At 52.3% G+C, this 13,112-nt stretch overlaps 1 protein-coding gene across 2 annotated transcripts; it reads left to right on the forward strand.

The window, feature by feature from the left end:
- Positions 1–244: 244 nt before the first annotated feature.
- On the forward strand, positions 245–9,494 carry ZAP70 (zeta chain of T cell receptor associated protein kinase 70). Of its 2 annotated transcripts, none has more exons than XM_031028749.2 (12): positions 245–346; positions 598–758; positions 3,498–3,636; positions 3,726–3,807; positions 3,886–3,932; positions 4,126–4,174; positions 4,500–4,692; positions 5,233–5,439; positions 7,087–7,279; positions 7,371–7,511; positions 7,607–7,719; positions 8,986–9,494. In XM_031028749.2, exons 1-12 carry the CDS (start codon positions 329–331, stop codon positions 9,107–9,109), a joined length of 1,467 nt encoding a protein of 488 aa, XP_030884609.1. In that variant the 5' UTR covers positions 245–328; the 3' UTR covers positions 9,110–9,494. The 2 variants fall into 2 exon arrangements, with proteins under 2 accessions (XP_030884609.1, XP_081666661.1); XM_081810535.1 differs by having other exon boundaries at positions 314–346; positions 7,371–7,515.
- The last annotated feature ends 3,618 nt before the right edge of the window (positions 9,495–13,112 follow it).

Consider the following 13,112-nt stretch of genomic DNA (forward strand, 5'->3'; position numbering starts at 1 on the left):
GGAGAGCTGGCCTCCCCGAGCCTGGAGAGCCTTGGTGCGCGGGCAGGGGAGAACGGTCGTCTTCGCCAGCCCGGGCTTTGCTGTGCCACGCCAGATTTGGACGCTGGAGGGGTGGGTGGGGGCGGGACCTAGTCGGAGGCTTCGGAGGGAGGGGCCTGAGCGATGCCTTGGTGCACGTCTATGCTGGACCGGCCTGTGGAGGTCGCGCTGGGCGGGGCCGGGGGGCCGGGCCTGAGAGGATGCTGGGGGCACTGCCAGCGGGGTGGTGGGTGGTGGTCTTCGACAGCCGGCAATACACGACCACCAGTGTCAGATCGTCAAGCTGGAGATGAGCTTGGGGCCACCTGTAAGGAGGGGCCTGGGGCGTGGCTCTGGATGGGTGGAGGATTGGAGAGGGATCATGGAGATGGGAGGGGGGGAGGCTGTCCTCAGCTGCCTGAAGGACTCACCCTAGGTGCGCCTAGGGTGAAGGGTTTCACGGGGACGGTGGCAATTAGGAAGGTCCGGGAGATGAAAGAGGCTTCCTCTGGCTGCGCACTTGGCCCCTTGGTGACACTTGGTGACAGTTACAAGTCTCCTCGATCCTCCCTTCTTTAGGGCGAGGCGCTGGAGCAGGCCATCATCAGCCAGGCTCCCCAGGTGGAGAAGCTCATTGCCACAACAGCTCACGAGCGGATGCCCTGGTACCACAGCAGCCTGACGCGCGAGGAGGCAGAGCGCAAACTCTATTCGGGCTCGCAGACCGACGGCAAGTTCCTGTATGTGGGGCTTGAGGCTTGGGGCTTTGGGGTGGTGAGGCTGGGGCTTGTTGGCCGGAATCCTGGAGGCTGGGGCATACCTCAGCGTGCCGGTGGGCCATGAGGGGGTGCATCTGTGCTAACATGTGCAAGGCGGTAGTGTGTTTCTGAGTGTGCGAAGGGACATTATATGGGAAGGGATCTGCAGTGGTTAGGACTCCAGAGCTGGGCTGCCTGGGTGGCAATCCAGGCTCTGCTACTTCCCAGTTGGGGATGCTGGGCAAGTAGCTGAACTTCTGCCTGCTTCAATGTCCTCTCTCCATTCAACAAATATTTACTGAACACTTACTATGTGCCAGGCACTGTTTCAGGCACTGAGGACATGGCAGTGAACAAAACAGACACAAATCTCTGTCCTTGTGGAGCAGGAGGACAAAAGTGATGAATCAATGAAATAGAGCCTGGGTGGGAATCCAGGCTCTGCTACTTACCAGCAGCTGCCCCCGTCCTACCGCAGCTTTGACCTCTTTTACGTCTTAAGCTTCCATGGAAGATTCCGTGCCCCAAGGAAAATTGTGCAAACTTTTTGTAGAGTTTATGGCAGTTAACTGGTCTACTGAGGTAAGAGGGGAGTCAGGAGAGCCAGGGCCAAGGGCTTTGACTAGCTGTGGGTGCCTTGGATGTCAAGCTTGAAGTCACAGAGGCAGATAGGGCCAGCAAGAGCCACAGGAGGCTGAGGCTGAGGGAGCTAGGATCAGGTACAGTGTAGAGACTGAGCTGACACTGAGGTTCAGAGGCAGTTGGAGCAGTGACATTATTAGGGACAGTGACTCATGCTGGCCAATGTCAAGAGACCAGAAGCAGCTACTTTGAGCCAGACTATTGGAAAATTAGGCAAGGCATGCTTTGGACAGAGGCTGTTGTAGATTCTTCTTGTGGTTCCTGTAGTCAAGAATTGCTTTCTCAGTATGGAGATAGTTAGGGGGCTAAAGGTCAAAGCTGTAGGCATAGAACCTCGCATGGGGCAGGGGGGAGGGAAATACCCCTGGTGGATCCTGATGCTTGTCACAAGCCAGAACGGGTCCAGTTCTGAGATAAGGGTGTAGGGTGTGATAGAAAGATGCATGCCACTCAGGCCTGGAATTAAGACCAGGGCCACGCTTGTTCTTGACCACAGTTCAGAGCTGCTGAAGAATGGTTGGAATTTTACCGCATGCTGTTTGCTATCACAGCTTTCTGCGTAATTGCAGGATTTGTGGTACTGGTTGATTCAACTTGAAAAGAAACCTGACCCCTGCAAAGGGCCTTTAACAGGATATTGTTAAGTGTTTCCTAACTTCTTCTGGATCACAGACCCCTTTGGGAATCTTTCTGAAGCTGAACCCCTTTTTCTCTCTCTCTTTTTTAAAAAGATCTTATTTATTTGTCAGAGAAAGAGAGAGAGAGGGCACAAGCAGGTGGAGTGGCAGGCAGAGGGAGAAGCAGACTCCCACTGATCAGGGAGCCCAATGTGGGACTCGATCCCAGGACCCTGGGATCATGACCTGAGCCAAAGGCAGATGTTTAACCGACTGAGCCACCCAGACATCCCTGAACTCCTTTCTCAACCCCAAACATGTTTATCCCAGATATTTTGCGTACAGCTATAGGAGATCCTAGTTGAACCCAATCCTCATCCTTGGAGCCCTTTTCAGGTTAAGAACCTCTGATGTAGTTCAGTTGTCTCTTTTTACATATGAGGAGACTGAGACAGAGGATCAGTGACTTGCTCGGGGTGGCACAGATGATCATGTGACAGAGCTGGCTTTCGGTCCTATTAGCAATTAACTGAGTCAGAAATGGATTTGAATCCTGGCTCTACTGCTAACCAACTGTGCAGGAGATGTAATCATATGCCTCAGTTTCTTCATCTGCAAAATGGGCACATTAATAGTACTTACCCCGTGGGGGATGCTGTCAAGATTAAGTGACAACTGTGTGAAGAATTTAGAACCAGTATCTCAATAAATGGTAGCTCTTATTTTTGTCACTATTATCAAGTTCCCTATATTCGGAAGTAGAGATCCACATGGATTTCCTAGCTGGTACCTCTAGCTTAAGTTCAAGTTTGAACAGCAAGGACAAAGAACTGGTACCACCTACTGGTATTTTGGTAAATAAAGTAGAATTTGTGGCATGGAAATATATATGGTGACCACATCCATGTCTTTGCCTATGTGGTTATTATGGTGGGTTTGGTAGCTCTTCTTTCATGAACTCACATATCTCTTTCCAAAGAGAGTTTGCCAGTGAGCGCTGGCTGTTGAGTTTCTGCTGTCCGTTCAGAACTTCAGGTTTTGAAGTCTGAGTAATTAGAGACTATAACCTCCAGGCTAGCCCACCAGTCTAGTTATTGAAGTGCTTTCCTTTCTGCTTTACACGAAGAACAACAAAGGTAAGCACAACTCCATGGCTAGGTCCCGGGGCACCTTTGCACAAATCAGAACAAGTCTCCCTGTGGACCCTGCCATTCTCCTCTCATTCCCCTTCCTCACCCCACCCCACCAGCCTGTTACCAAGAAGTCTGGACACTGAGTGGGGCCTGACCTTGGGGCCCCTAGTCCCTGCCACTTCTCTATGAGACTATCAGGAGCAGAGCCCATGGGTGTGTGTGTGTGCGTGTGCATGCGTGTGTGTGTGGAAAGTGGGGCCCAGCAGGGGGTCACCCCAGGAAAGGCCCAGGTGAATATAGGGGTGATATCCCCTCCTTCCCCCTGCCAGGTTGAGGCCCCGGAAGGAGCAGGGCACTTACGCACTGTCCCTGATCTATGGGAAATCTGTGTACCACTACCTCATCAGCCAGGACAAGGCGGGCAAATACTGTATCCCTGAGGGGACTAAGTTTGACACTCTCTGGCAGGTAAGCTTGCCCAGCCACCTTGTGGCTGGGGGGTTGCTTAGGGGCCCGGGGAAGAGAGGAGCCCTGGCCCTGAGCCCACCTCCCTACAGCTGGTGGAGTACCTGAAGCTGAAGGCGGATGGGCTCATCTACTGCCTGAAGGACGCCTGCCCCAACACCAGTGCCAGTGCAGGTGAGGGGGGTTGTGGGGGGCGGGGGGTGAGTGGGAGGCCCCGTGCCCCACCCCTCACTGTCCCTTCTGCTCCCCCAGAGCCTGCTGCACCCACACTCCCAGTCCACCCATCCACACTGGCCCATGTGAGTTAGCGGGCACCCCAGGGTTGGGTCCTGAGGGCTGGAGCCGGGCAGGTGGGTGATGGGTCCTGTTCCCAAGGCGAGGCTGGGGTGGAGAGTGGGACAGCCCTAGCACTGCTCAGAGGATGTGAGTCCCAGGGGCTGGGTGCCCCCAGCTCAGGGTCCTGCTGACCCTTGCTGACCTCATGACCTTTAGGTTCCCAGACGGATTGACGCCAGCTCAGATGGGTATACCCCTGAGCCAGGTGAGCTGGAGGTGTGCGTGTGGGGTTCATGCCAGGCTGCGGTCAAGGTCCCTGGCTGGGCTCTGGGCTGGGGCAGGGGAGGGATATGGGCCAGGCCTGACTTGGTTTGCCCCGTGCATACACTGTGCCTATGGACGTCCGCGTGGGTGCGTGTCCATCACATGAACACACGCATGTACCCATGTGCCTGGGCATGCTCTGGGTGGTGCACCGCTGTCTGGGGCATGTGCTGTGTGGCTGTCAGGGTTGCCGTGCCCTCCTTGTCCCCCCATCCCACTCCTTCATCCTGACTTGGGAGTGCATGCTTGTGTGTGTGTGTGCCCAGCACGCCTAGCGTCCTCAGAGAAAGCACAGTCAATGCCCATGGACACGAGTGTGTATGAGAGCCCCTACAGTGACCCTGAGGAGCTTAAGGACAAGAAGCTCTTCCTGAAGCGGGAGAACCTCCTCATGGCTGACATCGAACTTGGCTGTGGCAACTTTGGCTCAGTACGCCAGGGCGTCTACCGCATGCGCAAGTATGGCCGCCCCTGCCGTGGTTTGGGGAAGCACTGTGGAGGGGGCGGGGCAGAGGACGGGAGTGGCCTCCCCAGGCCTTGGGGGCTGGAGCCAGGATGCAACGTCAGTTTTCCTGGGAGACAGACCCTGGGCGAGGAGACTGCATGCTAGGGGAGTACTGGGAGGGCTTAGGGATAGCACCTGAGAGTGTGGGAGAGGCAGGCCGGGGACAGGGAGAGGTGGGCCGAGCTGCAGTTGCAACAGAGGCCTCGCCCATCGCAGGGCAGCTGCAGAGAGGCCCCCCTTGTACCCTTGAGCTGACCGCTCCCCGGCTACAGGCAGCCCCTGGGGAGGGTGTAATGTTGAGGTGTTTTGTTCAGTGAGGGGTAGTTCTCAGTGAGGAGCTTGGCTGTGAGCTGCCCCTGGCAGCTGAGGAAGTGTGTGCCTGGGCCCTGAAGGGAGAACCCGGTGGCAAACGTGTCTGGAGGGGAGAGAGGCCGGTCGGGTGGGCACGAGGGGCTGAGCAGGGCCCGGGCTGACTCAGGTGCATGCCACGGCAGGAAGCAGATCGACGTGGCCATCAAGGTGCTGAAGCACAGCACGGAGAAGACAGACAAGGACGAGATGATGCGCGAGGCACAGATCATGCACCAGCTGGACAACCCCTACATCGTGCGGCTCATTGGCGTCTGCCAGGCTGAGGCCCTCATGCTCGTCATGGAGATGGCGGGCGGCGGGCCCCTGCACAAGTTCCTGCTCGGGAAGAAGTGAGCCCTGGGGCAGGCTGGGCACGTGGGGCTTGGAGCCTCGCAGGCTCATCCGTCCACGAGCACACACTTGTTTTCACTGACTCCTGCCCCACCCCGCACACCCCGACGCCCACACTCACACCCACAAGGCAGAGCCGTTAACAGCAAGGTGTCCTCATGCCTCCAACTCTTACCCTCACAGACACGATCTTTTACACTCACCGAGGCGTGGGCCCATCACCTCCCGTCCCCACTGGTGCACATGTGTTTGTGGTGTAACCTGGCTCACACGGTCAGTTCTTCCACAGGTGTTTACTGTGCAATTTCTCTGTAATCGGGACTATTACCAGCCCTTGGGATTCATCAGTGAACAAAAGAGACAAAGATCTCTGTCCTGTGTTCTGGCTGGGGAAGAGAGGTTTTCAAGAATAATTATAATACAACAGAGAGTATGTTGGACAATAAGTCCTATAAGAAAGACGATTAGGAGTGTCAGGGTGGGAGATGAAAAGTGAGAAGCTGAGGCCTGTGTAAACTGAAGGAGGCAGCCAAGTGTAGCTGTGGGGAAGAGCGGTCCAGGCTGGGGGCGCAGCCAGTGCAAAGGCCCTGAGGTGTGCTTGTGCCAGGGGCAGCGGAGGAACTGTGAGGAAGGCCCTGTGCCTGCAGCAGAGTACGTGAGGAGGAGAGGGGGAGCTGATGTGGGTAGGGAGGTGCTGGGGCAGATCACGCAGGGCCTTGTGGGCCATGGGGAGACCTTGGACTTTCACCCCAAGCGAGGTGGGAGCCCTGGGAGGCTCTGAGCAGAGGAGCGGCCAGACCTGACTTCTGTGTGGGGACAGACCATGGGGGGTTAGGGCAGAGGTGACTGTTCTTTTGGTCCAGGCTAACGATGATGAGGGCTGGGCCCTGGTGGCAGAAGCAGAGGTGGAGAGAAGTAGGAGGATTCCGAAGGGATTCTGAAGGCAGGGCTGCCAGGGTGTGCTGACAGATTGGAAGCTGGGTGTGAGACAGAGGAGCTGATGGAAAGGCTAGTGCTCTGGCCCAAGTAAATGAAAGGATGTAGCTGCTGGCGGAGAAAGGGGACAGTGGGGAGAGCCGGTTGTGTGCGCATGTGTGTGTGAACAATCAGGAACTTAGCTTTGTCTTTTTTTTTAATGGATTTTTTTTAAAGATTTTATTTATTTGACAGAGACACAGCGAGAGAGGGAACACAAGCGGGGGGAGGGGCAGAGGGAGAAGCAGGCTTCCCGCTGAGCGGGGAGCCCGATGTGGGGCTCGATCCCAGGACCCTGGGATCATAACCTGAGCCGAAGGCAGACGCTTAACGACTGAGCCACCCAGGCGCCCCTAGCTTTGTCTTTATTATTTTCGAGATGCCCGTGAGACATCTCCCCTAAGGGCATATAGAGGATGCAGGTCAATGTGTACGTTTGGGAATCATAGTATGTGGGAGAAATGTAGAAACTTGAGACTAGATATGGACAGAGGTTTCTGCCTTTTTTTGTTCACCTCCCCACCATATCCCCAGCCCGTGCCTGGCACACAGCAGATGTCCAACAAGCACCTGCTGAACACATGCTCAGCTGGGTCAGAGAAGTGGGCTTTGCCCCCTTGGGAACTTGGGCTGTCCCCTCCCAGCTGACCCTGCCTTCCCCTGTACCCCAGAGAGGAGATCCCCATCAGCAATGTGGCAGAGCTGCTGCACCAGGTGTCCATGGGGATGAAGTACCTGGAAGAGAAAAACTTTGTGCACCGTGACCTGGCGGCCCGCAATGTCTTGCTGGTCAACCGGCACTATGCCAAGATCAGTGACTTTGGTCTCTCCAAGGCACTGGGTGCCGACGACAGCTACTACACTGTGAGCCCCCGCCCCTTTGGCACCCAGGTGGATGAGGTTGGTGGGTGGAGGGTCCCTGAACCCTGCCCTGGCAGCATCTCCCCATTCTCAGGCCCGCTCAGCAGGGAAGTGGCCGCTCAAGTGGTATGCGCCCGAGTGCTTCAACTTCCGCAAGTTCTCCAGCCGCAGTGACGTCTGGAGTTATGGGGTCACCATGTGGGAAGCCTTCTCCTATGGCCAGAAGCCCTACAAGGCAGGTGTGGGCAGAGGCGGGTAGGTGGGTGGGAAGGGGTGTGAGGGTGAGGTGGCCCCCGTTACTCACGTTGCACTTGGCTCTGGCTCGAGCAGAAGATGAAGGGCCCCGAGGTCATAGCCTTCATCGAGCAGGGCAAGCGGATGGAGTGCCCGGCAGAGTGTCCGCCTGAAATGTATACACTCATGAGTGACTGCTGGATCTACAAGTGAGTGCCAGTGGGTGGGAAGCGTACCCAGCTGAGCTGACACCTAGACCTGGGGTGGAGGTAATGGTGCCCAATAGTCCAAAACTCATCCCACCCAAGACTCGCCCAGTTCACAGCCTTTCCAACCCTCGGTACCTTTACTTTCTGCACCTCCACTCAGTGCCTCAACACACTGACCCTAGGGTGCTCTGATGGACCCACACCGCACCACCTCCTGTAGACACCTAGTGCTCCAGCATCTAAAACGTCTGTCCCCCACCAGCCAACACTCAACACATTCTCAAACAAGTCAGTACTCTTTTACCCAAAATATGGTACCAGTGGTCAGGGCATGGGATAATACTCCAGTCTAATTCCTCAGTCCCCCACTATCCAACATCCAACACCTATTTACTCTCACAGGCAACCTCTACAGCACCCAAACACTCAATATATTCAAAACCTCCACCCCGTCTGGTGTTCAAAGTCAACACTTGAACACCCCAACTCCTAAAATCGTCAGTATTTCAACTTCCCATCAGAAGATAGGCAACATGCACCCAAAAAAGCTATTGTCCTACACTGAGCCATGCAATGCATGGATATTCTAACATTTGATACCTTTCCTATCCCAGCATCCATTATTCCACTGGCCAACACCTATGACATTGACACCCAAACACCTAAGCCACCTGATTAAATAGACACCCTATTTATGATAAATAATAAATGGTCAGTCCATCCAACATGTGTTAACCTGGCCCCCATTGGGACATACTCAGTACACCAACACCGCAATACTGAAAGAGGCTAGCATCTTTAATAGCCTAACTCCCCACTAGCTGAACCCACTGTCAGTGCTCCAATGTTCTGCTAGATGAGGGGCAGCGTCCTTGCACCCATATAAGCCTGCACCTAGCACCCAATATACTGGCCATTGGCACATGTGCAGTGCTTCAGCATTCAATATCCCAGCTCCCCTTGGTTGATAGTTGTTACCCCGACACTCAATGAATTCAATTCCCTAATCAGTCCGATTCCCTAATCTTCATCAGTTAACACTCAACAGATTGTTCCCCCAACATCCTGTATGTCGGCAGCTCTTCTATTACGTGGGACGGCAACACCTGAATTCTAGTCCTCTTATACTCAAGAAACCTCTCCATTACCCCAAACTCCACACCCTGACAACCCACTGATTTTCTGAGCCCCCTTTGTGTCTACTCTCCAGCCGAAGCTGGGTTGTGGGGATGTAGTCAGTGGCCTGGATCTACCTAACCCCCACAGGTGGGAGGACCGCCCAGACTTCCAGGCCGTGGAGCAGCGCATGCGGGCCTACTACTACAGCATGGCAAGCAAGTCTGAAGGCCCCCCAGGGTGTGGAAAGGGGACTGAGGCTGCTTCTGTCTGAGCTCCAGCCAGCCTTGGGGCCTGCAAGCTGCAATGCCCCAGCTTCAGCCCCATCCTAGGACCTCCAGTTTGGCTGAAGTCAGCTTAGCTCCTCTTCCCAAACCAGCTGGGCTGTGGTAGGGCAGGCAGCTGAAGCCTCAAGCTCATACTGCTCTAGTGTTCCCCACCTGGTCACCTGTCCTCTTTGGCTGGGGGAGGAGGGAAGGCCCTGGGAGGGTGGGATTGTATAACCTGCTCCTGGGCTGGTATCTACTGGGCAGCCCTGAGCTGAGGGTGCATTGCTTACAATAAGGACCCTCCTTCCTCTGGGCCCTGAAGGGGAAGACTCCGGGAACTCTCAAGTGGCAAGACCTCAATCATTTGTAATAAACTCAGCTTCTCTCTTGTTTGAGTCCCTCATCTTTTCTGGGGTGAAGGGGGACCAGGGAAGGGGCCGGGTCATTGGAAGGGGTCAGTGAGAAGTGCCTGAAAACAGCTTTTCTTGGTGGGCCTGGATGTGGTTCCTAGGGCCTTGGGGTCTGGTCTTCCCACTTCTCTGCCCTGAGGACATTTTCGTACAAGTGAGGAGCTATGGCAGAGTTGGGAACTGAGGCAGGTGCGCCGCTGGGCCTCCGCTTCCCTGTCTGTGGATTGAGTGAGGTGGGTGCTTTCCATGCTGGTTGCTTGTTAGCATCACCTGGAGAGGTTTTTTTTTTTTTTTTTTTAAGATTTATTTATTTATTTGACAGAGAGAGACACAGCGAGAGAGAGAGGGAACACAAGCAGGGGGAGTGGGAGAAGGAGAAGCAGGCTTCCTGCCGAGCAGGGAACCTGAGGTGGAGCTTGATTCCAGGACCCTGAGATCATGACCTGAGCCGAAGGCAGACACCCAACGACTGAGCCACCCAGGCATCCCATCACCTGGAGAGGTTTTAACAAACGCCAGCCCATCCTCCCACCCCACGCCCCAACACTGATGTGTCTTAAAGTGTCTTCAGGTGATTCTATCACCCAGCACCCTACTCAGCTGCCCCACCTTCCTCCCTGGACACAGACAGCCACAGATGGGATCTTCATTACCTGGTGTCCCAAGTGCCGGCTCAGTCCTACTGAGAAGTCCTATCCCCAACCTCTTGCTGCCTCAGTTGTCCCACGTGGAAAATTGGTGTATGTGCTGCCAAAGCGAGCACTCCCCACATGGAAAATTGGTTGTTGGAGCATAGAACCCAACAGGTCGAGTGAAATAGAGGCAGGCTCCTGTGTTTCTTTTCTGAACTTGCTCCCCGTTCCTCAGCTGTGATTGGCCCCATCCCCAGTTCCCAGCCATTGTCTCATTCTCTAGAGCAACTGGCTCAAGGGCAGCCGTGAAACCCACTCCGAGCCAGGGAAAGGCAAAGAGATTTTCTGCAGCTTCTGGGAAGGCAAGTTTTCTTTCTTTTTGTTTGTGGAGGTTTAGAAATCCTGTGGCTGTTTTGTGGAACTATGGGGGAAGGACGGGGGCTTTATCTCTTGTGTGGAGTGGGAGCATGAGGCCCAGGTGGGTGACGCTGGTGAGAAGACCCCAGAGCTAGGAACTTTACATTGGGATTATTAGGTACAGACCTTACTCTGATTTCACCATTTACTGTTGAGTTTTAATAATTTATGTGTAAGCCTCATATTAGCATATTCTTGGATGCACTTTGTACTCTATATGAAAATTAATTCAGAGAACCCCCAGTTGTACCCTCAACTCCAGACACACCAAGACTCTTGGCTATGTGCATTCATTTGGAGAGTAAATTTATAATGGTTTGGAATTGCCTGAGTGTCTCCACGTCCTGGGAGACAATCTCTTCCTGCATTTAGATTCAAAAGGGACAAACACTGATTGTAAAGATGAAACACACAAGCTCATATTACTTCCATTTTGTCATTCTGGGTGACCATTTGGAGATTTTGTGCTTAATATTTAAAACAGTGAAGTCTGGAAAAACATGACCTGTAAGACTTTTAGTTGGTAAATGTGCATATTAGTTCATATGCGAACTATATTACTGAATTTGAATAACACCATTAAGATGCAAGCATTGTTTTTAAATTGTTTTAAAACTAACGAACAAATCAAGGAAAAAACATTACATCAATGGCAAGATTTTGTGGCTTCCTGAATTGTGTTTGCAGATATTTCAGTTTTATTACAATTCGCTTGTTAGTGACTGGACAATCATTTACATTATTACATAGAGTTTTCTATCAGAAGGGAAGTACATTTTCACTGTCTGCATTTCTTTTATGGTCATCATTATTATTTGTTTTATGATTATCATTGAAAATAATTTTTTTATAGGAAGGAGGTATTAAAAATGATCCCCTCTGTCAAATACACGGTGAACACTACATGTGTTGGCAATAAATGTTGAAAGAACCAATGAAGGAAGGTGCTATTTCACATGGGTACCACCAGGTGGCGCTGTTCTCCAAGCCAAGGTCGCTCAGTTCCTCAAATCTGGTCCTAGCTCAGGTTGGTTAGTGAGGCAGAATTCTTAGAATGTTCTTTTTTCTTTTTAAAAAAGATTTTATTTATTTATTTGACAGAGAGAGACACAGAGAGAGAGGGAACACAAGCAGGGGGAGTGGGAGAGGGAGAAGCAGGCTTCCCACTGAACAGGGAGCCCAATGCTGGGCTCGATCCCAGGACCCTGAGATCATGATCTGAGCCAAAGGCAGACGCTTAACGACTGAGCCACCTGGGCGCCCCTAGAATGTTCTTTCAAATGCTGACCCCAAACTGGATCTCTACCCCTCTCTTCAAGGTCCCAAGACTACATAGAACTCACCTCTTTCTCCAAAAAGAGATTTCACTCCTCCTATATAATGCTGCAATGTGCTTATTCTGGAAATGTGTGTCACGGGGGAACACAGACCCAGAGTAACCGCTGCTGTGATGGTGGACGCCCACAGGGCTCTGAGGGCAGAGGAGGCTCTTGACCTAGTTGAGAAGGGGTCAGTTTGGTGGGCTTCCTGTAGGAGGTAATGTGTAAGCTGAGTCCCCTGCAGGGTGAGTGAGATTTGGCTGGGGAAGAGGTGAAGAAAGTGTTCCAGGCAGAAGGAACAGCATGTGGAGGTGAGAGAACATGTTTTGGAAACCAAAAGAGTGACTAGAACGTTGTATTTGAACGGGGCTGCTGAGGCCAGTAAAGGGATAACCCTGGAGCAGTGACCCCCGTGGGAGACAAGTGGCACCCTTTTGTATTCCCTAGTGGCTTGCTAGGAAGTAATTCATACTATTTACCCTACCCACAACCCCAGCCCCTGGGTCCAGGTACGTGGCTGCATCCTTCCTAGCATAGGGTTTTGTTTTTTTTAAGTTTTTAAAATTTAAGTATAGTTGACACACGACGTTACATTAGTTTCAGGTGTATGGCGTGGTGATTCGACAAGTTTATACATTATGCTCTGTTCATCATGAGTGTAGCTACCATCTGTCACCATACAACACTATTACAATATCATTGACTATATTCCTTATGCTGTGACTTTTATTCCTGTGACTTATTCATTCCATAATTGGAAGCCTGTATCTCCCACTCCCCCTCATCCTATCTTTTCCCATCTCCCTGCCCCATCCCCTCTGGCAACCATTAGTTTGTTCTCTGTGTTTACAGGTCTGATTTTGCTTTTGTTGTTTATTTTTTTTTTAAGATTCCACATATAAGTGAAATCATATGGTGTTTGTCTTTCTCAGTCTGACTTATTTAGCTTAACATTATACCCTCTAGGTCCATCCATGCTGTCATGAATGGCATGATCTCATCCTTTTCTATGACTGTGTAATATTCTGGTGTGTGTGTGTGTGTGTCACATCTTTCTTATCCATTTTTCTATTGATGGACACTTTGGCTGCTTCCATATCTTGTTTATTTTAAATAATGCTGCAGTAAACACAGGAGTGCATCTATCTATTTTTTTGAATTAGTGTTTTCATTTTCTTTGGGTAAATACCCAGTAGTGGAATTATTGGATCTTATGGCATTTCTATTTTT

The sequence above is a fragment of the Leptonychotes weddellii genome, unplaced genomic scaffold, assembly GCF_054177405.1.
Source record: "Leptonychotes weddellii isolate Sample4059 unplaced genomic scaffold, ASM5417740v2 HiC_scaffold_2836, whole genome shotgun sequence".
Lineage (NCBI taxonomy): Eukaryota > Metazoa > Chordata > Mammalia > Carnivora > Phocidae > Leptonychotes > Leptonychotes weddellii.

What these genes read in the sequence shown, in the direction of transcription:
- ZAP70 (XM_031028749.2), top strand. An exon ending in CAACACCAGTGCCAGTGCAG is followed by an intron (nt 3,808 to 3,885) that starts GTGAGGGGGGTT and finishes CTGCTCCCCCAG; the next exon opens with AGCCTGCTGCACCCACACTC. An exon ending in GGCGTCTACCGCATGCGCAA is followed by an intron (nt 4,693 to 5,232) that starts GTATGGCCGCCC and finishes ATGCCACGGCAG; the next exon opens with GAAGCAGATCGACGTGGCCA.